This window comes from Poecilia latipinna, unplaced genomic scaffold, assembly GCF_001443285.1.
Source record: "Poecilia latipinna isolate Pla-1442-1.1 unplaced genomic scaffold, P_latipinna-1.0 Scaffold28, whole genome shotgun sequence".
Classification (NCBI taxonomy): domain Eukaryota; kingdom Metazoa; phylum Chordata; class Actinopteri; order Cyprinodontiformes; family Poeciliidae; genus Poecilia; species Poecilia latipinna.
This window is the reverse complement of record NW_015112644.1, coordinates 352,651-377,603: the sequence shown is the minus strand read 5'-3', so window position 1 is coordinate 377,603 and position 24,953 is coordinate 352,651. Positions and strand designations below refer to the sequence as shown.

At 38.0% G+C, this 24,953-nt stretch overlaps 1 protein-coding gene across 2 annotated transcripts in view; it reads right to left on the bottom strand.

Moving 5' to 3' along the window:
• arhgef10 (Rho guanine nucleotide exchange factor (GEF) 10) overlaps positions 1-24,953 on the bottom strand; it is a 59,480-nt gene that overhangs the window by 13,280 nt on the left and 21,247 nt on the right. The window contains exons 5-27 of one of the 2 annotated variants that reach the window (XM_015039436.1): positions 24,513-24,549; positions 24,258-24,346; positions 23,925-23,981; positions 23,402-23,589; positions 22,364-22,480; positions 21,427-21,538; positions 21,242-21,351; positions 21,077-21,154; positions 20,813-20,992; positions 20,230-20,346; positions 19,940-20,032; positions 19,411-19,581; positions 18,495-18,640; positions 18,038-18,222; positions 13,846-13,961; positions 12,264-12,391; positions 10,293-10,393; positions 9,892-10,013; positions 7,162-7,248; positions 6,804-7,030; positions 6,491-6,648; positions 2,857-2,999; positions 434-608 (exon numbers count right to left, since the gene is read on the bottom strand). In XM_015039436.1, coding sequence (XP_014894922.1) covers positions 434-608; positions 2,857-2,999; positions 6,491-6,648; positions 6,804-7,030; positions 7,162-7,248; positions 9,892-10,013; positions 10,293-10,393; positions 12,264-12,391; positions 13,846-13,961; positions 18,038-18,222; positions 18,495-18,640; positions 19,411-19,581; positions 19,940-20,032; positions 20,230-20,346; positions 20,813-20,992; positions 21,077-21,154; positions 21,242-21,351; positions 21,427-21,538; positions 22,364-22,480; positions 23,402-23,589; positions 23,925-23,981; positions 24,258-24,346; positions 24,513-24,549 — 2,937 coding nt within the window. The remainder of the gene's footprint in view (positions 1-433; positions 609-2,856; positions 3,000-6,490; positions 6,649-6,803; positions 7,031-7,161; positions 7,249-9,891; positions 10,014-10,292; positions 10,394-12,263; positions 12,392-13,845; positions 13,962-18,037; positions 18,223-18,494; positions 18,641-19,410; positions 19,582-19,939; positions 20,033-20,229; positions 20,347-20,812; positions 20,993-21,076; positions 21,155-21,241; positions 21,352-21,426; positions 21,539-22,363; positions 22,481-23,401; positions 23,590-23,924; positions 23,982-24,257; positions 24,347-24,512; positions 24,550-24,953) is intronic. The other variant, XM_015039446.1, reaches the window with a different exon arrangement.

The following is a 24,953-nucleotide window of genomic DNA, read 5'->3' as shown; positions in this document are numbered from 1 at the left end:
CCTAAACCAGGAAAGGAGCTGAGGAAGAAGTGTTTGATCTCTACATGGAAACAAGAAATCTTTAAAACTTTGATTTGGAAGTTCAAAAATTATACATTTGCTACAACTTAAAGCTAAATATTCCAGGGCCTCATTTAGTCTTTTTTAACAAGGTATTGCAAATTAGCTCGATTCTCAATAGGATTTAACTCATGTATTAATCTCCATTTTACCAGCTTCACTGTCCACGCTGATGAAAAGCACAGCATCATGTAACCACACCCAAGTTTTACATCACTCTGGTTTGTTCAGAGTGAAGTTCTGTGTGCCGTTTCAGGAATATATAGTGTTTTGAAAAAGAGGCGTAACGTTTATCAAGAAACAAAACATATACTTAATTTCTTTAATTCTATGTTTTAGAAAATCTTCATTTAGGTCTACACCACAGCCTTACCAGGCAGGATATTGTTGACGGTTGTGGCAATGTTTATGTCCTGCAGGTGTTCCAAGGTCTCAGTGTGGAAGAGGCGTACAGTTGAACCGGAGCTGAATGCGATCCAAATGCCCACTCCGGCCACCACCATGTGAGACACCACCATGCCCTCCTCCTGGTGGGCCTCCAGCTGCCTCTGGATGATGGAGACAGACAAAGATTCACAAGTTAAGACTGATGAATAATCTCTTCTTTTCATGACTTTGAAATTGAATTAAACCAAAAAGGATTGTTAGTGCCTTGACTTATGTTATGGATTGCTGCTTTGCAGTCAGACTGAATTGGATTGGACACGCAGCTATTTAGACCAACAGGGAAGCTGCTTAAATTCCTATTCACTAAAAGGAAAAAGAGGCCAGTGGGCACAAATACTACAATCTCTGCTGACAATTATTTGCACAATTCCCCTTAACCAATAGAAAAGCACTTTCACTTTCCTGTCACCTTTCATAAGGTGGGTCCTCTCTTATACTAGTGGAACTTCTCAGGCTATGACGGTCATGCATCCGAAAGTAGAAGAAAACTGGGCTGCTTCCCTTTTCTTAAAGACATCTCATTTCTTACCCCAAATACTTCACTTTTCTAAAAATGTCCGAAAGTAGTAGGTTTACAAGTTGCATTTAGAGCAATGGAGCCACGAAGGACACTAATGGGGCCATTAAGGACATATATAGTCAGTGACCAAACCCTCCTTTCAATTCACACCGTTTGGCTCTCTGGCGCTCGACAATCCAAACATGTCTCTACTGTTGCCATGGGAATGGTTTTGGTCACATGCCCCAAGGTGTGAATAGTTGTAAAAATGCCTGAGGAGATAAGGCCAGGCTTCACTTTATATGTTTGAACAAAGAAAGTTGTGGCCGTTAGTTTTTCATGTTTCACACAGATGGTTTCTTTTAGCCCACTCTTTCCTGTCCAACATGTGTGCATTAGTAAATTCAAACAAGAGTCCCAATTGTCCTTGGGATATAAATGAACTGCTGAGTCTTGACCCAGTGACTTTGCTCTTCTGTGCTGGGCCATTCTTTTGTGTGGCTGCTGTTCAGTTTCTCCATTATAGAGGTCTGAACATTCCTCGCTGCACTGGACTATGCATACTACACCGACGAGCATCTGACTGGGGTGTTTCAGCTTTGAGGTGAACCAGTTTCTGTTCGGGTCCCGCTAAATTTAAAATACGCCAGGGAATTTCCTCAGTTTCTTGGATACTCAGGTCACATATGGAAAGACAGTGCTCTTTCCATATGTGCATTTTAGCAGGGTGCTAATAAACGTGAAGGGCCCTGTATGTGTGGGGTGTTTGAAGAGCATTAATTTATATTGTTAAATTCTTGCACATTCTTGTTGAATGTGCATGATGAACACAATGCAACCCTCTGAGACCTTGCTTAGACTAGATCCACCATGGCAATGTCAGCGGCTGTTACGTCTGCACACGTATTTGCTTCAGAGTCAAATCAAAATAAAAACTTAGTTTCCAAATATTTAAAACATTTGGACAGACCAGGTGGTGGATTTATATCATCACATTTTCAGTACTGTCTTTTTTTTTTTTTTAATCCACAAAGCTAGACACAAACAACTTCAGATAATATTGAACATTTGATTTTCTGTGTAGAGACCTGTAGTAGCTGTTAGCATGACTGCATATTGCATAATCTCAAATGTTGCTCAATGCGTGGGTGGATTCAATCTTGGAAATGAAGGATCTATGTGGAAGAATTAAAAAAAAAAAATCAAAAACTGATCGTAGAAAATCTGGATGACCTACATTTTATCTTTCCAACACTAGTTCCACGTGTTTCCAGAATGAAATGGAGACTTTTTTTTTGTCTCTGCTGCTTCGTCCTCCTTTCTGTCTGACTTTTAATTAATACTCTGGACTAACTGTAAGTCCTATGTGAAAAAAAGAGAGCTAACAAGCAGGTGGTCCGACATAATAAGCTTAATGAGGCTAAACCCATTATAAGCGAGCGCATGTCACAAGATTGTTACTATTCCTGGACCCACAGCAGGTGCTCCCATTACACAAACCCATCCGGGACAAACACGAAATGGTATATTCCAAGACTTTCAGAGGAAAATTGGAGAAGGAAAAAAAGGGCTGCTTAACGTGCATATTTCCTCCTTCTGGAATTTATGATCTTATTTACTTTCCTTATCTTATCTCCTAAGAGAGACTCAGACTTCTTGTATTCATAAAAGAGATATGGAAATGATTTTTTGCTCCAGTTTGATTGCTGTTTGATTTACTTAAGAGAGATGGGACAGATGGACAGATAAGCAGATATCTCAAGCCCAATTTATCTTTCAAATCACCAAGTCTATGAAGAGAAGATTGTTTGTTAAAACAACCCACACGGGATTCTGGTCGGCTCACGTACCTCCACACAGTGTGTGTGTGTGCCGATGATGAAAACTTGTCCACCTGAGGAGGCCCACAGGTGATCCTCCACAGCCAGCACGGCCTTAACTGGAAGGACTCCAAGCTTCAGTAACTTGGGCTTCTCACAGCTCCAAGAACCGTCTGGGAAAGCACACACAACATAGTTTATTCAGAACATTATGGATTTATTCAACATATGTCAAAAGTATAAAAACTAAGAAAAGTAATGACAAAAAAAAACATCTTTTTAAATTTTAAAAATCCTTTTCCTAGACAAATTTCTTGATTTTTCCTGCAGTCTACAGAGAATCAACTGAGTTTTATAACCTAAACCTTCCACATGCCATGAAACAACTTCAGTCAGCTATTGAGTGCCAAAATACCAAAGTTCAAGTTACAAAATGATACTAATCATGTATGTGATCAGATAAAGATATCTAGAAATACATGTGATAGATGAATACAATCAAGTACTTGTAAATTATTAATTAGTTTATCACATCATAGTGTAAGTTCACATTTATTTAATAATACGAGTATAATAACTATGTAAATATTTGATTTTATTTCACAATTCTGTGTTGCAACAAGTCATGAATTTATTCTGTCAACCTTAAACACAGCTATGGAGTAAGTGACATGTCAGAATTTGACTTGTTACATTTTAGCCTATCAGATGTTAGATTCTGTTTGAATAATCATAATTGACTGTAGCACAGGAAATATGAGAAAATAAATTTTACACAACGATTTAAATTTTTAAAAGATGATTTGGACATTTCATTGTTTATCATATCACCAATCCCTTCATATAAATATATATAAAAAAAACAATTAAAAGTCATCAATCAATTCTATTTAGTTGATTATAAATCCTAATAATAAAAAATATTTGCAATTGTTCCACTTTTGGATATCAATAACTGGCCAATGCACCATTTTTTTTTTTACCCGGACCAAGATCAGCCCCATTCATATTTTCATCTATTATACTTTAAAATCTTGAATGATTTACACTACAGTAATTATCAACTATATAAATCACAATTTAGGATATGCAATCCCTTTATTTTGTTTGTAAAATTCCAATAAACATAGGCATCTTGTTTGGCATCTAAACCAGATCTAGTTTTGGAACTACATGTCGAGTTAAAAAAACATGAGGCAAAAATAAGAAGTGAAATGTAATACATTTATATTTTCTGGAGAACGTCTTTACAGGAAGTTGTTCAAATCAAAGTCTATATTGTTTCAGACATTTCAAAGCTATACAATAACCCTAAACAGCCCACTTCTATTAGGATATTTTAACTGACTGACTAAGAAGATGGGTGTGCACAGTGAATAAACAATGCAGTAACAGTCTATCCATTTTTATAAATGTCATCTGTAAAGGTTACCTGCATTTATAACTCTGCTAATGTTTGATAAGTGGCCATTGATGGTTTTCACAGCGCTTCACTATGCATATAGATGGGCTGTTAAGCCTTAGTCAGAGCCAAGCTGTATCCCACATGCACCTCCTACACACTGTGTTCTGCATGTGCCTGGCTACAGGGTAGTTGCAATAAAAACACCCCGCTGCCTGCAGTAGCTTTATAAATATCAACAGTCCGGCAACGAGAGAATGTACTTGTGAATGCAGTCATAAAATGGAAAGAAAGTGAGCACAACGGACACAGATCACATTCCTTTGGCTAATCTAGAACACGAGCTGATTGAGACTTTGGTAAAATATTTGTTTACAATCAAGGCACAAATATGGCTATTGATGGAAAAGTAGTGAAATATGTTTTTTGTTTTTTTTTTCTCTAGAAATACAGTAATTGCTAAACAAGCCAGAAGGGATTTGCTCGGAATCAATATTGGAACAATGGCACTGTGTAGGTGAATTTCTAAAAGAAAAAAAAAATGTTGCACAGAAAACAAAAAGGAGCAGTAGTGAAAAAAAAACAAGACAGCAGTGCCAGCTTTCAGGCTTACATAAGTCCTCTCAGCTGAAGTGTATCTGCCTACATCTTTTACTTGTTGAACTGTTTCATTCCTTCATGTCACTGTCGGCTATACAAAAAAAAAAAACAAAAAAAAAAACGATAGGTGCAAGTGGAAAACTAAATAGAAATGCTACAAACAATAAAGCTCTTTATTCTCTCTGGGAAAAATGAGATATTACAGGTCGGCTGCACAGAAAGAAACCAAGCTCATGATGCGAGTTTCTTACTGTGGTGTCCGCCCAGTGCTGAATCACTGCCTCCCCCCTTTCTCAATTTCTCACACAGTCCTTCATTTGGGAAACAGCAAACATGGCAGAATGAGGTTGCCAGCTTCAGAAAACACCGCATCAACAGCAGAGTCACATTTCCCATACAGCTTCAGAAGCTCAGCAGCACTGTAGGAAGCCCGTCTGTTCAGTTGTTTTGATATCCGGAGGTTTTGAAGATACCCTTGAAGAAATATGATCTGATTCTGTCCTCAGCAAGATAAACGATGCATCTGGTTAAAATGCAAAGACATTTACAAAACATACACGCTGAAATGTTTTCAGGATGAGTCAATTTTAGTATTAAGCATCGTATTCCAGACATGGTGTGAGAATTTTTAATGGTGTAAAAAATACTTCAACTGCTCAGGACCAAGATTTGCATCTGGTAAGAAAATAGTCCCATATACTACACAGCTGTCTGGTAACCAGTAGGACTAAATAGGGGGGGGGGGGGAAGGGGAGACTCTCATATTCACCCAAACAAGGAATCATCCAAAAACATTCCAGAATAGTTGCACACTGATCATTTCTTCCAAGCTAAGTGCAGACGAATAGAAAAAAAAGGTCTGTAGGCAATCATCCATATTCATCCGTCTGTCTTTGCTTTCCAAGCTCTAGTGCAGTGAAATCTTTTTGATAGTGCAGCTTCGCAAAAGGGATTATCTACCTTTAAACTTATCCATTTGACCAGGTTGGAAAATTCAAGAAACATTCGAAAGTTTGCAAGGCAGTGTAGTAACAATGACCTAAATGGCTTACAACAGTGGAATTACACAGTTGTGAGGAAATTCAGATTCAGTTGTGTCAAATTTGGAAAAAACAAAAAAGGGAAAAAAAAATAGCATATTTCTACTCATAGCACAATCCCAGACACACATTGTCTGCGCCACTATGACAGCTGATGACAGATGGGACAAAACGGAGAATGTGAAAAAGTGTGGGAAGAGTTTGGCCGAGTGTAAGGAGTCTGTGCTCGGAAGCAAAGGAGGAAAAACATTAAACAGGTCAGAGTTAATATAGCGGCTTCACCTAGACAACAAAGCAAATGGAAACTGGGCTTAAACACACAGCAGAGAAAACCCCTGACCTCAAGCTACACCCAGAGCCACTGACTTACACACCTAACATACATATCCAGTGATATCGGGCTGTAAAACATCAAAGTTTGTCAGTAAAGTATCCAAGTTTTGAAAAGAAATTCAACCAGATGTAAGGGCTGTGGCAGAACTTCACAATGTTATGACTGGGTTGTTTTTTTACTGGCTATTTATGATGTTTGCAAACTTCATTTATTTGCAGATTTGGAAAAAAGAAGAAAAACAAAGTTTTAAAAACTTTAAAGTGCTTCTGCAATATTTAAGAAACGCACCTTGTGATCTGGAGTAAATGGCAACGGCGCCACTAACCAGCCCAGCGTACAGACAGGGCTTTTTATAGACCAGGCTGGTGACTGTGGACTTGTCTGGGGTGAAGAAATGCTGCAGGCGTATTTTCTTGGACCGCTGGGTGCTCTTATACACAATGATACTAAACAGGATGAGTAGAAAAAGAATTAGAGCAAAACTATTTCAACATACATATTCGTAAGGAAAAACAAAGCGACTCTTTTTAGGTGTATTTGAACTGTTGGGAGAATTTCTACATTTTCAGGTGATTTTCCATGTAAGGGTGTGTATTCGTACCTGCCCTCCTCCATGCCTAAGCAGACGGTGGGGGTATCACTGGCCTTTGCAGGGGGAGCATAATTGCTATCTGGAAGCTTTTCACCGTCCTCCTTAAGTTGCTCTGTTGGGACGTAAGCCATGCAAAGGATTCGGGACTCCACGTTGAAACACTCCGTCACTTTGGGGCAGGAGTTCTGCATGGCCACTATAGCAATTTGACCCATCTGGTTGGTGCAACTTGCAACCTGAACCAAGAGAAGAAAACCCCCAAACTCCTTTAAAAACTGATGAGTCACACTGCACAATCCTGAAACTTATTTTTGTTCCGTTAGGTGATTTAGCAACTCCTTCTAAGCCATACAGGAAATGATCTCACCCAGACACATCCGTGGCCAACCACGGGAGAGTCGGCTGTGCTTTCTGTGTTTATGTATGGCTCTGGGTTGTGAACGGCACATTCCACCTGCCACACAACATAGAAAAACATCTCGTAAATACATGCATTAGGTCACCATGACAAAGTCACAGATGTTTGTGGTTTCGTTAAAAAAAATGTCAAACTTGTTGAACACTCAGCTTCTTCCGAAAAACTCAGGCTTGACCTCTGAATCTCTATTTGTTTTCACCAACTGTTTAACTGTAAACCTACCAATTACATGCTTGAATTACCCTTTGCATACCAAGGAGGTACTGTGGGTCAAGATTAGACTCACTTTAACCTTTTAAATCTTTAAATGTTTTGGAGAGAGCTCAAAATTGATTAGCCCGTATAGAGATCAAACCTTGTAGCTATTAGCAACATGTTCTGACTGACTGAGCTAACCAGCTATTTAAAGTTCCAGCTGTTGTTTTCACAGCAACCACCAGCCCGTCAGCACTTGCTGCACAGCTTGCAATGTGACCTCACTGCGCTCATGGATCACCGTCCTGTGAGAGAGCAGCTCACCAGTTCACCAACCTTCCAAGTCCAGTATTTCAAAAATGTCATGATTTTCTAAATTTACATGTCTTAAGATTTCGCCACAGTTTTTATAATACAGTGGGTATTTTATCTTATTAAGTTTTTATCTACATGTTTTACATAAAACAAAAAATTTCAATGCATAAATAAGTGTTACAGAATAAGCACAGGCTGTACTGTGCAGACAGTACACATAGCACTTCCCTTTTGTTATTACTCTTCTACGGTTAAGTTTTGCAAAAAGCCTGTGTTACGATTGGATTTTCACTGCAACTCAAGATGTCATAAGTGTGGCAACTATTTTGACATACAAAATAATTTCAGTGAAGTGGAATCAGATCATGAAGCCTGCTAACCTCATCTATCAACAATGCATTTCACTGTATTTTGTGTAACACCAACAGAATGGGTCTTTGAAATGATTCATGGCAAGATAGGTTCACTACTTTATTCTGGTAATTTCATTTTACTGCACAACTCAGTGTGGCCTACCACTTTAAATGTAAGGTGAAAGATTTATTTTTTTTCTCTTCTTTACTGAACGATTGTAAAAAGGAGAGCATCAAGAAATAAAAATCAACCAGATGGTGCATGGTGCCAGGTTCATATTTAAAGGCCTGCAGTGTTGCTGCAGCTCACCAGGAAAAGCATGCTGCTCCATGTAATGAGGCTGAAGTAGTAGGAGTAGACATCTGAGCTATAGTCTCTACCCCATAAAACTTTAAGGGCCTGTTTTGGTGTTAAACTTACAACATGATGCCATTAGGCCCGACTCTGTAACCAAGAAAGCTAACCAAACAAACAAACTGTGGACAGCAAATGAGTGGCTCTGGAAACTCAGAGAGCTGTTGGACAAAGTGTTGCAAAATTAACCCCGACTCAACTTAATCCATAAAACAAAAGAATTACAAAATAAAAGATAATCTTCACCTCACACCTGTAAAGACTGCTGCAGAATATAAAGCCACAGCGTGAACTCTTGCTCTCTTTAGAGGACATTTGGAGTGGATGAAGGGAATCTTGAAGACTTGCCATTTTATTAACATGTATATCCTACTTACACCTTCGTCAGGTCAAACTAAGATCCAAGTAGAGGAATGTCATTAAATACCTAATTAAATTAATCATACATTGAAAGGATTGCAGTCCTGCCTCTTTCCCATGATATACGAGTAACTGTTTCTTCTGACTTTAAAGTGATGCCAGTGGAAACTTCCTCTCTCTCTCTCCACAGCAAATAAAGGATCAGTTAGACATGTTTTGTTTACTGGTATCCAAATGAGTACAATGAGGTCTTAAAAAGTGATAGTTTCAAAACCAGTGAACTTTTCCATTGTATAATTCGGATAGTTAAAGATCTTTTAGTTAGAGGCCCGAAAAAGCAAAAGAAAGATTGGTGTTGTTTACGACTGTACCACTGGGTGATTTTGTGCTGCCTCTCTGCACTGCTGAACAGCTGGCTGAAAAAGAAAACTTTCATGGATACTAACAGAAAGACAAAATCAGCTGTTTGGTATTATTTTAAGTTGTTAAAACACAGAATCTTTGTGTGGAGACTTAAGGAGCACTCGCTGCGATAATGTTTAAAAAAAAGAAGAAGAGTTGGCAAAATATGACAAAAGCACATTTGCAATTTAAATCTATGTGTTAATACTTTAACGCTCTGAAAAAGTGTTAGCTTTACTGAAGATAAATGCTCATTGTACATTAACAAATTAACAAAAAAAAAAGTTGTTGACAATGAGTAGATGGGTATTTTTTTCTTTAGATCATTTCTAGTGTGGAAATCTTTAAATGGTTCCCTTTTTTTTTATAAATCCCTGAAGAAAAATGTGAAGTACCTAAAATAAAGTATACAACATTTATCACCCACATATTTAATAGTGGACATTTGTAGTAATTTCTGTTACTCTAAAGGTCTTACTACAGTATTTATCAGAAACATTCTTCGGGATGGCAAATCAATCAAATGTTAAATGAATAGAATAAAGCTCTCAACTAGCTTACCAAGAATTCTTAGTAAGTATTGCTCACTAATGTACTGCTGGTAGCCTCTTTTCTTATTTTTTTTAATTTTTTTTATATATATCCTTGATGAAAAACACCCAGGATACCTTGAAAAGAGCAGTAGAGAAGGAAACTCACCTTGAACTCTTGCAGTTTTGACATTACCACAGGCATCTGTCGAAGCAAGAGGGGGTGTTTCTGCTTCTTGATGTGATTACCGTCATCATCTGCAAAGAACCAGCCCTGCAGGTTGTCCTCCTCTGATTTAAAACACAAATGAGGCACACAGGTTATTCAGAGAACAAAACCATCTGTTTTCAGTTAGAACGTTCCAGGCATCACGTTGTAAAACTCCAATTGTCATCTCAGGAATTCAAACTATTAGCAGAAACTGTGATTAAGCATTCCAGTTCTCATTGGATGTGCACAATCTGAACAGGCCCAAGTTTGACTCTTACATTAAATAAGGTAGAAAAGAGTTATATGTGGATTCAAAAGGGTCTAATGTGCAACAGACACATGGAAGCACAATGCAGTACCTAGAGCCAACTTTGCCATCTGCAGGTTACTGATCCATGACTGCTTGATGGCTGGGCTGAGTGTATTAAACACCGCACTGAAGTATGTGGGCTTACCGGCCCTGCCAAAATAGAAGAGGACAGAGCAAACACACACATGATCAGAAAAATACAGGACTCTGGCTTGCATTTAACTGTAAAGATCTTCAGATAATGTTTAAAAATAGCCGTCCATTGATTAGTAAATTTGTCATTAAAACACTTAGAAGTTTAACATCTAATAAAGTGCCTTCACCCCCTTTTAAATTCCAAACCTGGACCAACAATAACTTTCCTAATGTTTTTCTGTCCGTAGGCCATCATCTATACTCACTTCTCTGTCTATGTTTTTGATTACAGTGTCTTGCATAAGTTTTCATCTTCATTGAATTACCCCCCCACCATCAAAAGCTTCAATATATTTTATTGAGATTTTATGTAGTCTTGGGCATCATAGGACATAAGTGTGATTAATAAATTAAATGAATACATGATAAATGGTTCCTTGCACGAAAAAAAAAAAATAAATCTAAAACAGGTTGGCTTGTAGAGTCACCCGCTATTAGTTACAGCTACAACTAGAGAATGAGACTTTTGCCCATTTTTCTATGCAAGTAAACTCAAGATCAGTCAGATTCACTAACCATTGATGTCCAAAACCTTTCCTCAGATTATAAATTTAATTTAGGTCTGGACTTTGACTGGGCTGTTCAAACACATGAATATGATTTGATATAAACCGTCACATTGTAGCTCTGGCTGTTTGCAGTGGGTTGCTATTCTCCAGGAAGGTCAACCTTGGTCCCCATCTCAAGTGTTTTATGGGCTCCAACAGGCTTTTTTCCCCAGAGTTTCTTTAGATTCATTTCCCGCCATTCTCTCATTAAATCCTGACAACTTTCCAATCCGTGCTGAGGAAGAGTATCCCTTCAGCTTGATGCTTCCACCATGTTTTAAGGTGAAAATAGTGCTTGCAAGATTGATGTGCAGTTAAGTTTTCCACAACACGAGGCATTTTAAATGTCCTGTCTGTCCTGAGCACCATCTTCCACAAGTCTGGCATAGCCCCTATTTAGCTTGCAAACTGCAAAAATGATCTCTTAAGAGCTTCAAAAAAATTGATATCTTCTCGTCACTTTGTCGTAAAGGCTTGCCTTTACGACAAAGTGACGTACAAACACTCAAACATTGAGTGTTTGTAACAGAATGTAAAATAAAATAAAAAAAAAAAATCTTTAAGAGTATGTATCTTTGCAAAGTACTAAAACCTGATATCTAACAATTCAGATAAGGTGCAACAGAAGTGAAAGTCAATTATCACTTCTATAAACAGCTTGTAGACACAAACGCATGTGCCTGTTTGTGTCTCCGAAATGCTTCCCTCCTCTCCAGAGCTGTAGCTCTGAAGCGTTGTGTTCTGCAAGGAGGGGATCAGGAAAGGAATGAAATGGGTGCAGCTGTGTTTCCAAACATACCCTTGGATAATCCCAGCAGTTAGATGCAACTGAGAGGAATGACAGAATTGGGGAGAGAAATAAAGAGAAGGCGAGTCATGGTCACAGAGAATGTGGAAGGGTCAAAACAAGATGCACTCTTGGGGATCCATGTGTGGGGTATAATGGTGTGGCTTAATAGGAAGCATGAATATTTGTATACAGGAGCAGCTGGGTAGACTCTGGTTGCAAACACTGATGTGCATTTTCTCCCTTGTGATTCATGCCTCAGATTAGAGCTGGTGGAGGAACTTGTTTATCCAAATGTGGTCTAATTCTCTTTCATAAAGCCCGATGCATACAGAGGGGACAGTGAGGATGCAAGGAAAAGCAGGGTAAAAGGGGATAAAGTCAGCTGCAGGATAAACAAAACATTTGTTGGGATAAAGCCTGGAACAGGAGAACAACAACAAAAAAAAAAAGAGCAAAGCATCTGCATTTATTTGGGTAGAAAACAGACTTGTCGTTTTTGCCAGGCAGCTGGAGCTGAATCCTGCACCGGTCAGCTGCCCTGATCTCTTCTTCCTTCTTCAATATTAGCCTCTGGAGACCTGAAACCCAGTCCTGCGCCACAGTGGAATTTACATTCTGCACACAAGAAATAATGGAGAAAAAGATGGGAAAAAAAAAAAAAAATCAGGGAAATGAAATTGAGGAGAAGAAGAATTATATGGAAAATGTGAAGGAATGAGGACAACAACAGGGGAAGGAATGGAATAAATGTTTTCCACAGTTTTTTTTTTTTTGCACAAATGATTTTCTGGAAAAATTCTGAAGAACAGAATTTGTAGGGGTTATCATTCACATTGCAAGAACAAGTAGGAGGAAATGTGGCCTTAAAATGTCAATGCCAATGACATCTCGACATTTCAGCATAGCCCTCAACATGAAAATTCTCTTGTTGCGCATTTATAACTATAATACTGTTTGTATGAATTAGGATGAGGAATGTAGAGATAAAATCTTGCCACAGTATGTCTGGCTTTTTTCTTTCCCATTCCTCTGCATTAGAATCCATTCTCACCTTCATCTATTTGGACACACAACTTCTCTGTCAGCCTCTCTATGACTCCCGTCTGAATCTGACAGACCTACCAGCACAGCACAAACACAGAGACTCACACTGCACTCTGCAGGCTAAAGCACTATTTCATTACCACTGGCAATCTTGTGTTGACAGACACTTGATAGGACAGCTCTGGACTATTCAAATCAGAGCCTATGAGACAACTAAACTCTGCAGGAGAAGTTTGTCGCAATAGAACAAACCACAGCTTAATTGTTATTCTTATGTATTCTGAAGGAACATGTAGCTATGTAGGTTAAACTCTATCATTAAACATGTATTAAATAAAGAGTAAACAGATGCAACTTCATAAGGAGGTCTGCAAAAAGAAGCTCTATTTTCTGCAACTTGTCAAAGAATTAGTCAAACTGCAAGAGAAAACAAGGCGCAATTAATACAGGCTGAGGAAGGTACAGTGAAGTTGCTCTGCTTTACACTTTTTAGGCAGCGATCTCCGACTGTCATGGTTCATTCATGATTTGGAAATGTTGGCAAGTTTTTGCAGAGTTTAGTAAAGGTATGGATCCATATTTTTCAGGGAATACAAACAAACGGTTTTGATTCCTGCTCCACTGTTAATGTAAAAACTGTTTAAAATGTCAACTTTATATCCTCTTGTTCTGTTTTAAAAATAGTAAAACCTGACTTAAAAACCACACAGAAAATAGAGCAATTATAATCAGTGGAACTCTAGAGACTCCAGAGATTTGAAAGTGCTGTGAAAAAAAAAAAAAAATGTTTCCCTCATTATACATTTCTTGTTTTTATTTTACCACACAAATTTTTGTGTGGTAAAATAAAGTTGTGTAGCAATGGAATGTAGCAAGTTCTAGACTAAAACTAGCATGTCTAAAAAAAACTTTCCAAAATGAAAATGTGTTGACAAAGTTAGCTCTGCTTTGGTTTGTGGGTAATATATTAAAGTGACTGCCTCTGATCTGACTTCATGTTTGAGTTTAGTGCAGGTACGACGTACCTGGTAGTTCCCTTTGAGGCTGCCAATCATACCAGCTATCTGGTTGACCAAACCAAGGTCATGGATTAGGTTCTGCAGGTCTTGGTACAGCTGACCGGGGCCCATGTAAAGTTTGTCTATAAATGAAAAAGAAAAGAAAACTTCATGGTTTCAAATGTCCCAAATAAATTCAATGGACATTGAGTGAAACAGTCTGAATAGTTAAAAAAACAAAAAAAAAAAAAAAGAAAAAAAAAAAAAAATCTGTTTTCAGAAACTGGCAACAGTGTTGATTTGGCAACAGTTTCAGTTCTCAATAGTTCCCTTAGAAAAGAGTGGACACTCGGGGAAACAATGAGCAAGAATGGGAGCAGCAGTTAGAAATAGGACAAAGATCAATAAAGGGCAAACAGTTTCCCACAGGCTGCAGTGACAGTTTTACAAACTTGCCTGGATTGTCATTCACATCGTTTGTTTACAAGGACACAATACTGCACATCTTGGCTTTCAGGGGCCGAAAGATTGGTTTTGCATGTCACTTTGAATAATACTTTCATCTCTTCATTTTTATTCCAAGTATCCCACAATGAGCATGGTGCAGCATTTTTTAAAACATACCTTGAAATATAGACACTGCTGTACAGAACACATTTAACAATATGGGCATTTTGAGACATATTACTGTCTGGTAGTGCATATATATATAGAATTAGACACTGTCAGATCTAATTTAAAAGTGGAATGCTTGACAAGTTTAAGTTAGTTAAAAGATCAGCTTTAATTTTCACAGATCTTGAAGCATCTTTAATATAAATAAATCATTCATTGTTTGGTAACAGAATCCATGACTTTTTATGGGTTCTTGCTGTTTAGAACTGAATTATCTATATAAAAATAGGACGATATAGAGATACAAATTACCTTCATGGCGCTGAAGTGCTCACTGTGTGATCCACATTCAGATCTAGATTTCTAAATGGCTCTTTGTCCAAGTGCTGAATACGAAAGCATGCAAACAAAGCACCAGTAAAGGCATGTTTATAGCAAAGCCAGCCATTTATGAAGTAACAAACTGTCTACAAATTACACACTGGGTGTGAGCGCAGCAGGAAACTGACTTTAAATGACCAGTTTTAGATGGTGCCAGTGCAGAAAGACATGACAACGAAATGACATCACATGTCGGAGAATATTTTCGCAGGGCTCAGGTGCCAGAGGTGCTTTTTGGCCCAAAACAGATGAGCAACTATTCTTTCCACTTATTAATGAAAAAAAACAAAAAAAAACAAAAAAAAAACACATTTGAAGTGCACACACACACACACCTAAAGATGGCTTTAAACCAAACAGAAAGGTTTGCTGTACAGCGCCAAGAACACATTTTATGACACAACCAGAAGCCTCAATGTGCTAGTGTGGTTTTATGGGGCACATTACCACAAACTAGTACATAAAAGGAAAATGACAAATGGTTTTCAAAGTATTTTTTAAATAAAACTCAAATGTGTTGAAGTCTTTTAAGGGTATATTGCTACCAGTGTAGTCACACACGACTGAAATGCCAGTTAAATATTTAAACAATTATTCAAAATGGCTTAAACGCAGTCAGACTGGATGAAGAGCATCTGTGAACAGCTTAACTGACCAGCCTCCCTGTCCCTGCCAATTAAAAAAAAAAAATAAAAAAAAAAAAACATCTCCACAGGCTAATGGTGTCACCATAATATTACACCAAGAGGAATATTTGTAAAGGGTGATATACCGTCTCAGCTTCCTACCACAGTACCTTCATCCATGTGTGAGAAGGTAGTTGGAATAGATTTCATTTAGGGTTATTAGAATAAAATGGGGCTAAATACAAATGCTTGGCACACATTTGAAAATCATAGGTAATAAAACCAATGAATTTGTACTCCTATCCTCAATATCATTGGAGAGTTTTAATAGAAAATAAATATCACATATGGCAGAAAAGACTGAATGCTAGGTTACAGAGCCCTCCAGGGGACATGGGAAATTTTTTTCTCTTTTGCGTCCCCTCGCAAAACTTTTGCGTCCCCTCGCAATACTTTTGCGTTCCCTCGCAATACTTTTGCGTTCCCTCGCAAAAGGTTTTGCGTTCCCTCGCAATAATCTACTAATCAGTTCATGCGGCATAATTGATACTGTAAGCCTTTTTTTACGGTGGAAGCCGTACTTTCTGCTTTAATACAAGCTTATAAGGTTTTTCCATGGACTATTGAGTTATTATCGCGGGTAATAAGTCATCTGATTGTGTCTCTATTGTGTTCTAGTCTTAATGGTTTAAAGTGCTGCTTTCTGTGCCGTTCCATCTGAGCCTTAACAGACATAAAAATGCAGTAAATAAATCGATTTTCAATCAGTTTTTTGAACCAAAGAGTTAATATAATAAACACGTTTTATTATTATAAAACACAGCAAACTAATGGTGGCAGAGGGTCGCACTGGGTTAACTCGGGGAATCTCATCTGTCCGTGTATCAATCAACTCCTAACCTCTTCATTGTTCTGTCACAATTATCGATTTATTTAATTTGATTATTATGCTCCAAACTTTGCCAGGACTGACCACCCAGCTCACCCGCTGCCTCATACACACAGAGCCAGCAGCCAATCACCTTCCCATTCATACTTCATGACGTCACTCCCACATCGACACGCCCACCACCAGGTGTCAAAGCCGCTGCTCCTGTCATATCAATAATTACTTATTTCATTCATATTGCTCTTATAGAGCCTCAGTGAAAACGTGTTTATTAATATTAACGCTTTGGTGCAAAAAACTGATTGAAAATCGATTTATTTACTGCATGTTTATGTCTGTTAAGGCTAAGATGGAAGGGCACAGAAAGCAGCCCTTTAAACCATTCAGACAAGAACACAATAGAGACAATCAGATGACTTATTACCCCGCGATAATAACTCAATAGTCCATGGAAAAACCTTATAAGCTTGTATTAAAGCAGAAAGTACGGCGGCCACCGTAAAAAAGGCTTACAGTATCAATGATGCCGCATGAACTGATCAGTAGATTATTGCGAGGGAACGCAAAAGTATTGCGAGGGAACGCAAAAGTTTTGCGAGGGAACGCAAAAGAAAAAAAAAAGTCCCCATGTCCCCTGGAGGGCTCCGTACTAGGTAACTGTACAAGAGAAACTCTGTAAAAGTTGGAACGTGGGTGGACTGAAAAAGGCAGTGTATAATTTAAAGGTAGCAATTCCAGCCTGGTACCACAGTAAAAGTGTGCGTCTTTGACCTCTGCTAGACAGACCATGCGTAACTATTTATCAAAGCATTTAGCAACTTAGCAATACCACAGAGAATATCAAAAATAAAAACTACAGTACCAAAACCACAAAATAATACACTCTTTATGCCTCTTTCTCTGATCTGGGTTTTTAAAAGTGGCTGAGCAGCTGTTTGGCATAGCGGAGAACTCAGTGGAAAGACTGAAATCACTGGACTCAGTAGCCAGCAGACCAAATGGCCAAAGAGGAGAGAGAGAGAAAGAGAGAGAGAAAGAGGAAGAGAGAGAGAGAGAGAGAAAAGCACATACTCAGAGTCTGAATTTAGCAAGGGTTAAAAAAAAAAAAAAGATTGGTGACAGTAGTGGCCTTCACTCACAGCCAACTGACAGGAAATGGGCTGAGAGAAAAGGGCGGTAGACATACAGGAAAGGTCTCAAGCTTGGGACTTGAACTCTGGATGTCTGCAGCAGAACCAATACCTTCCACACCTGCTATATCCACATAAAAATACTTAACTGTAAATAGGCGAGGATCCACGGTATCTTAATATAAGCAATACTAGTTAATCTGTTTCATTAGAAAGCGTCACTGTTGGTGTTTTTGTAATCAGAAATATTTCCCAACAGTCAGGTTTCTTAGTTTTGACAGCCACATAGTAGAATCATTCTTTAGACAAGCTGAGGAGCAGTGTGCAGCAACAGATGTTGGACGTTCCAGTACTGTGTTACGTTTCCATGCTACATACAACTAAAGAAAACTACAGTCACTCTTGCATTTCTGGAGGATCTTATTGAAAAACCACAGAAGAGGTTTAAAAATTATAAAAGAAAAAAAAAATCTTCTGCATATCTTATTAAATGAAACCAGGTATTATCGGAAAATAGAAGAAAGGCAATTGGAAGACTAACGGTCAGAAAAAGTTAAAAGGAACATTGTGTTTCGTACTTGGCTTAGCGTTGATCACCACCTTCTCCCCAGAGTGAGGAGCAGGGTATCGGCTGTTATCGACCATTTCCTCACTGGATCCAAACTCCAGCACTTCCACAAAGTTTAAAGGCACACTCCACTTCAGGAGAAACTTCTGGTCAAACGGAGCATTTCCACTGCCACTCCCACTGCCATCCTGGCATCTGTTGAGATTAAAAAGGAAAGGCAAATGTCATAAGTGGGGAAACAAAAAAAAAAAAAAAAAAAAAAAAAAAAAAAATAAAAAGGAAGGAAGGAAAATTCCCATCCAGTACTGTAAGAAAGTGACATCAACACGCAAGAAAATGTGGAGAGAAAACCAAGCAGAATTTTTTAAATTGAAACGTATACAACAGGGAGAACACATGCTCCAATATTCAAAGCTTAAAATAGTACTAAATCACATTTCTATTGAAAGGGTTCAGATCTCCCTCACCGGATATTGGGCGTGGCACACATCAGGACATCATTTAGCAGAAAGAGACGTCGTTCTTTCGTTTTGATGATTTCACCACGCTCATTGTAAACAGTCTCCACCATGTCGTCTGAGCGAATCAGGTAGCGGCTACCGTTACTCAGAAGCTAGAGTGATGAAAAACATGATAAAAGTCCTTAATTTCACAGTGAGTGAATTTGAACCTTGTTTTCCACGTTTCTTGTGACTCCACTGTGAAAGTGCTCATTATGGATAACAGTATATAAAAACTATGATTCAGAGTAATTAAAGCCTGTGAGGAGTAAAAGTCAACAGGCCCACACTCGATGTCCCGTAAACATGAGTTAGAACAGAAGCCAGAGTAGGTGGAACAGACAGACAGATAATGACAATAAGGGGATTGTTTGGATTCTATCCACATGTCTAACACAATACACTAAAGAAAACAAAAATCTAAAGCACTGATAAGATCCTAAGGAAGAGGAAACCTGCAGGTTGATCGGCATTGATGGGAATGGAAAAAATCTTAACTTTTTTCAGCCAGTGAATGCATCATACTAAATGCTACCAGACTGCAGAGACAACACCACTCTGATGTGGATGCTGTCACCAAGGAAAGAACACCCAAAATTGGTCATTATAATTATCAGTGGCAAGTTTAGAAAAAAAATAAAATAATCTGAGGAAGTAAAATGATGTGAAATGATATTTAAAAGAAGAGTCTGTCTGTGATATGATCAGACATCTATGAGGGTCACACTGCAAGAGAGAACAAGTAGGTACCTCGAAGTCTAAACAAGGTTTCATTTAAACTGTCTGTTCTAGATGATAGAGAAAAATATGGTAACAATGTTTTCTGATCCATTTGAAGTTTGACTTAAGCACAGCCCTTCGCCAAAGCCTACAAAATACAGACCTTATTAAGGTAACGTTCATTCATGGCCTTTGCAATGTGACGGATCTCGCAGCGTTGGTCAGCTTCCCTCTTTTTTTCATTGAGCTTCTCGGCCAAGGTCTCCAGCTCGGTCAGGGCCATCTGCAGGGGGAGACGGTCTGCATGGCCCACCGGTGTGTTCTTCAGCATGTCCTGATGAGGATGAGAGGAATACAACATTAACACTAGAGACCAATAGGCTCTGGTAAACGATTGTTAGTTTTCCAGCTTTATGTGGATATTTCCAATGTCATTATTTTGCTGGTACTCACATTAACTTTTACAAATGAATGCAAAACTATGCCTTTAATTTTGTGAAAAGACACTGATAAAAAAAAAAAAAATCTAGGGCAAAGGAGAGCGAAGTTGAAAGAAAAGAAAAACCATATCCACAGAGAGCAATTCCCTCTCTGTGAGAGCCAAAAAAAAAAAAAAAAAAGGACATTCATTAGAAAGTTTCCCACTCCCCCTGCTGGTGAGAGCATGCATAACCAGTTGTTCTGCTTATTACCTGAAGGAGCAAAATGAACTGTGGGAATCTCTGAATGGGTTTCATCATCAGGCCATAAAGAGTCATGCGGTCACTGCTGGATTCTTGGCGATGCTGCACATAAGCACAACTGTTTTTATAAGGCATATAAGAATACAACATACAAGTGTGTATAAATTAACTGGAAGACAAACTGTAAAGGCTTTCAATCAAAACACAACACATGGAAAAAAAAGAGAATAAAACATAAGACATCATCATCCCTAATATGAGCACCATTGTCACTCAAGGTTAGTATCAGGCTTTCAAACCTTGAGGAACTCCAGGAAGCTCGGTTTTGAGGCACACGTCTTCCTTACAACTGCCATCGCTGTGCTGAAGTTGTTAACATACTCGCTGTAGGCGTCCAGCACCATGGATTTAGAAAACTGTATGGGAACAGAACAAAAGTTTAACATGAATGTATATAAATTAAGTATTAACTTGTAGTTGCAGAAAGATGCTGATTGGGCAACCAAATAAGAAACTGAGAATGTCTATGTAAAGCTAAGTTGCATCTTACTCTAAAATGCATTTAATATTTTACACTTGTTTCCAAAAATCGACCTCATCGTGTTTATATTAGAAATATATAAACATTTCTTATCATCCAGTTACCGACATCACGGGTATATTGGTATATTTCTCCATCTTTCCATGTCTACATTTAAAGATTTTTTTATAAAAATGACTGAAGGTTTTCATCCATAACACAATTTGAAATGCTTTTTTTTATGTAGCTTTACTTTAAAAAGAAGAGCTAAAAGTGTAAAAATCTTCATAGAAAAACAAAGATTACCTCGACTGATTTGTCGTTTATGTTTATAAGTGTTTAATATGTAGATTAATTCTTACCGATGCCACAAAAACATCCCCGATCATCTCCAGGCTGTCCCACTCGGACACACGGCTTGCCAGTGCAATCTGGAACAAGAAGTGGCACTGCAGGATCTCCCGCACACGATAAAAGATGATCTTCAGCTTCCTGTCGCTGAGCAGCCTGGGCTCAATCTGGGAAAGGGGTTTCTCGTATTGCTGAAAAGATACGTACATACATAACCTGTAATAACCACCATTTCAAAATAAAGGCGCCACATTAGTCCAGCTGTACTTACACACCTCTAAAATCCTTTTGAGAGCATCGAGATAGTTCTTCTCACTATCTAATATAGAGCCCAATATACATCGTCGCACAAGCTGCAGATAGAAAACACAAAAGCATTAGTTTTTAAAACACGGTTTCCTACTTTTGCAGCTTCAAAGACTCCTATGGAAAGTCCTTACCTGCTGCTGCGAGAGACCTTGTGGAGTTGGCGGGAGCACAGGCTCAACGTTGAAGCAGTCCACCTCGATGAAGACCTCAGACTCATCCTCAAAGCAAGCTAACTTTCTCTCTAAAACATTAAAACAAGAACTTGTTTTATTGACAGGATGGTAGAGCTGTGTGGTTCTGCAAAGTAATCACATACCTTGACAGAACGACTTTGTTTTGATGAAAGAACGTCCCCTCTTCACCGCAGCTTTAGTTTTCTCAAGCCCGTCTTTCGTCCCTTCCTTAGCTGCCTTCACCAGCTTTTGCATCTTGGATGACAGGAAAACGCTATAACTTACATCTCAGCATTAACTCTCACTTGGTTTTTTGAACCATCAGAGCTCTGTCTGAGATGACGTTTAGTTCACTTTTTTTAAAACCTAAAGCTATACAGCGGCTGAGCTACAACGGAAGAGGGTTAGAGTACAGATCAAGATGTACGGGACAACATAATCAAAGAATGGCAGCAACTGAGACTTCAGCAAAAAATAAGATCTGGATTTTATTACCAAGTGACAAATGTAAGATGGGAGAGTGACTGCAGTATCTCATTCCACGATTTGCTGTGCCTTTCTGAAGTACTCATACCTCTTATACTTTTTTACATTTTATCACTTTACAATTCCAAACTCTAGTGTATTTGACGACGATTTTGTGTGAAAGGCTTGAAAAAGTGCAACATATCTGTAAATTGAGAAGGGAAAAAATACAAGGTTCCTCAAATTTCTGTGAGCTGGTAATAAAAATCTATGAGTACTTTTGGATGGCACTGTACGTGAAGGTTTCAGCTGAATAAGACTCGGTGTTGCTGGTGTCTCAGTTCACCGTCAATTAAACCCATCTATGTTAGAAAACAGTCTATCCTAACCTTTATAATCTCTGGTGCAAAAAGAAATCACAAGTCATATCAATGAAGCAGGCGGTGAAGTAAAATGACTGGATGCTAACCCTTCACCAGTACCACCACCAAAAATTTTAAACACCAAACCAGGATGAAGGTACCAGGTCAGTGGGGTTAGCCAGACTGAGAGTCAAAGGGGTTGGGACTAGTTTGTTTTAATCTAACACAGACACATGAGGTGAGCCTAGTTTACCTTCTGCTCGTGTTTCTGTTTTAACTGCTGCAGCTCTACAGCTCCCACTGTACTTGCCATTAGCTCTTTCATCTTTTTCTCATAGTGTTCTTTCAAGCGTGTCAGATCTTGAGAGAGCTAAACAAAAGCAAAGCAAGGATTACTGGTCATGGTTTGAGAGTTGGGTTGCAGCTCACGGTGTCAGGAAACTCAAGTGGTTGGTCTCTTCACTTGCTTTTGTTTTCTCCATAAATATTGATTTGTTTAAATGCGTCACAGAAAATAGTACACTATATATATATATATATATATATATATATATATATATATATCTCTTTTGTGAGGAGTGCACTTCTTGTTTTGTCCTGATTTGAGGAATTAAAAAAAAGCAAAAAATCAGTTTGTATTTATAGATTAGAATAAAATAAAACCAAATTTCAATCTAGAATACAAATTGTTCTAATAATTGGGCTTCAGCGACTTATTTCTGAGCATTTTTTCTCCTCTCTCTCCTTCATGAGGTTTTAACGATAAGTTAACCTTGGGGGAAAAAAAATATGAGAGGTCCATGATGTTTAAACCCAAAATTTAAAACACTATCTTAGTAGACTCAACTTCCATTTTGTAATAAATTATTATTATTTTAAAACACAGAAAAGCAACAACGAGAAAGATTTTCTAAATGGTCAGATTTGTCTTTTTCCAGCTGACCAGCAGGATGTAGCAACAGCTATGGGTTAAGCGGTGTAGCCCTACTCTATGCTCCATACAGCTCCAGAAAGCTTCAGTCAGTCTCTTGGGTAAGTGAAAATGAACAGATAAGATTAAAGGATAGGCATCAATATTTTCAAAGTGGAGATTAATTAATTTCATTAACACATTAATAAACCCATTTCTACATGTAAATGATTACATATAATGAAAATCGGCCTACTAAACCTTCATGTAAAGGATATATAAAGATAAAACTGAACAAATATGAAAAAAAAACTGATTATCAAACAGACAAAGGTCTCAGTAAATGAAAAGTGGAAATGAAAAGGTGATTGTCATACTCACATGCATTTTCCTCTGTGACGGCTTTCCTCTCATGAATGCGTGGGGCAGGCCATTCTCAGGACGATCCTCCCCGTCACTCGCCTCGTCGTAGCTTTCAAACTCACTCGAGCTCCAGCCGTTATCGAGGGAGCTGCTGCAGCCGCCCTCCTCGCCGAGCTCCACATCATCATAGATCATCTCATCTGGATCTGTGTGGAGGACAAAAATGCATGAGGAAATTCTGTAACTTCACTTTCTGTTCAGAACATTCCAAAATATAGTTTTGTTGGGCTTTTGATTCAAAAAACAGGTAACATTAATGAACTTTAAATTTAACATGCTGCATATAGAAACTAAAACACAAAAAGTGCTATTTGATATGTAAAAGCTTGTGAATCCTATTGTTTCACATTGAACAGCAATAAGAGAAAAACCACGTTTTTAAGAAATCACAGCAAGCCGGGGAAATGAAAGAAGCCGTACTGCCTACTGCAAAGTTAAAGAGAGGAAGCTCCATGCTGAACTTGAAAAAGAAAGTTCGAACCTGTGTTAGAGTCTGAGTTTTCTCTGGGGACATCATCGTAGATCACCTCATCTGGATCTGAAGCACATTTCAAAACATATCAAGAATAAACGTTTGGTGCAAAAAGACAGCTGGAGTACTTGGGCCACCTTTGGGTAATAATGTAAGAAAGATCTAAAAGAAAGGCACACAGAAGGGACCGCTTCCTCAAATGAAAAGGGAAGGAAGTCTCAGTTGTGTCAAATGGAAAAAAGAAAGGATTTTCTGAAGGCAGCTATTGTGCAATAACACAGTAAACAACAACTGAATTAACGTTTTTTTTTTTTTTTTTTCCAAACCAGTTATCTTACTTACTTTCCATCCAAGCAGTGTTTGCAGGATCTGATGCCCATTTAGCCAAAGCATCTTCCTCTGCAATAGCTGGATTCTCTTCACTGAAAACACTTTAAAAAAATATGTGCGCATAAACTCTTTTTAAATATCCGTTTTTCAGGTAAGTGATCAAATTGCAGAATTTATTTTCAAAAAGCAACTATAAAATGACTATCTTAAATACATTTGAAAAAAAAAATCTACACGCATGAGATGGTTATGTGTTCTGAGGCTCACCTGTCAGCAGAGGTGTTGCTGGTCCCGACTACTGTCACTGAAAGATGGAAGGAAAAAGTGTTACACAACAAAATAACAAAGAACATTTTGCTACCAGCTGCATATTGCCAAACAGAAAAAGAAAGAACAACACAAGAGTTCATCTAAAAAAAAAAAAAAAAAATCAACAAAAATGTTTTAACTGGGTATTCTGTATAGGCTGTACATCAGGTAATTAGCAGGAAATTAGCCCTTAAATGGACAGGCACATATATATACATGTGAAAATTATTTGTATGTATCTAGTCTAAAATTAAAACAAAGTCTAGTAGTACACTTTGAGGTTTGTATCCTCTAGTACAGATTGCCTGTTTGGGATAAAACATAAATAAATAAAAAAAAAAAAAAAAAAAAAAAAAAAAAAAAGAAAAAAAAAATATTTGAACTTTTTTTTTAAAGGGA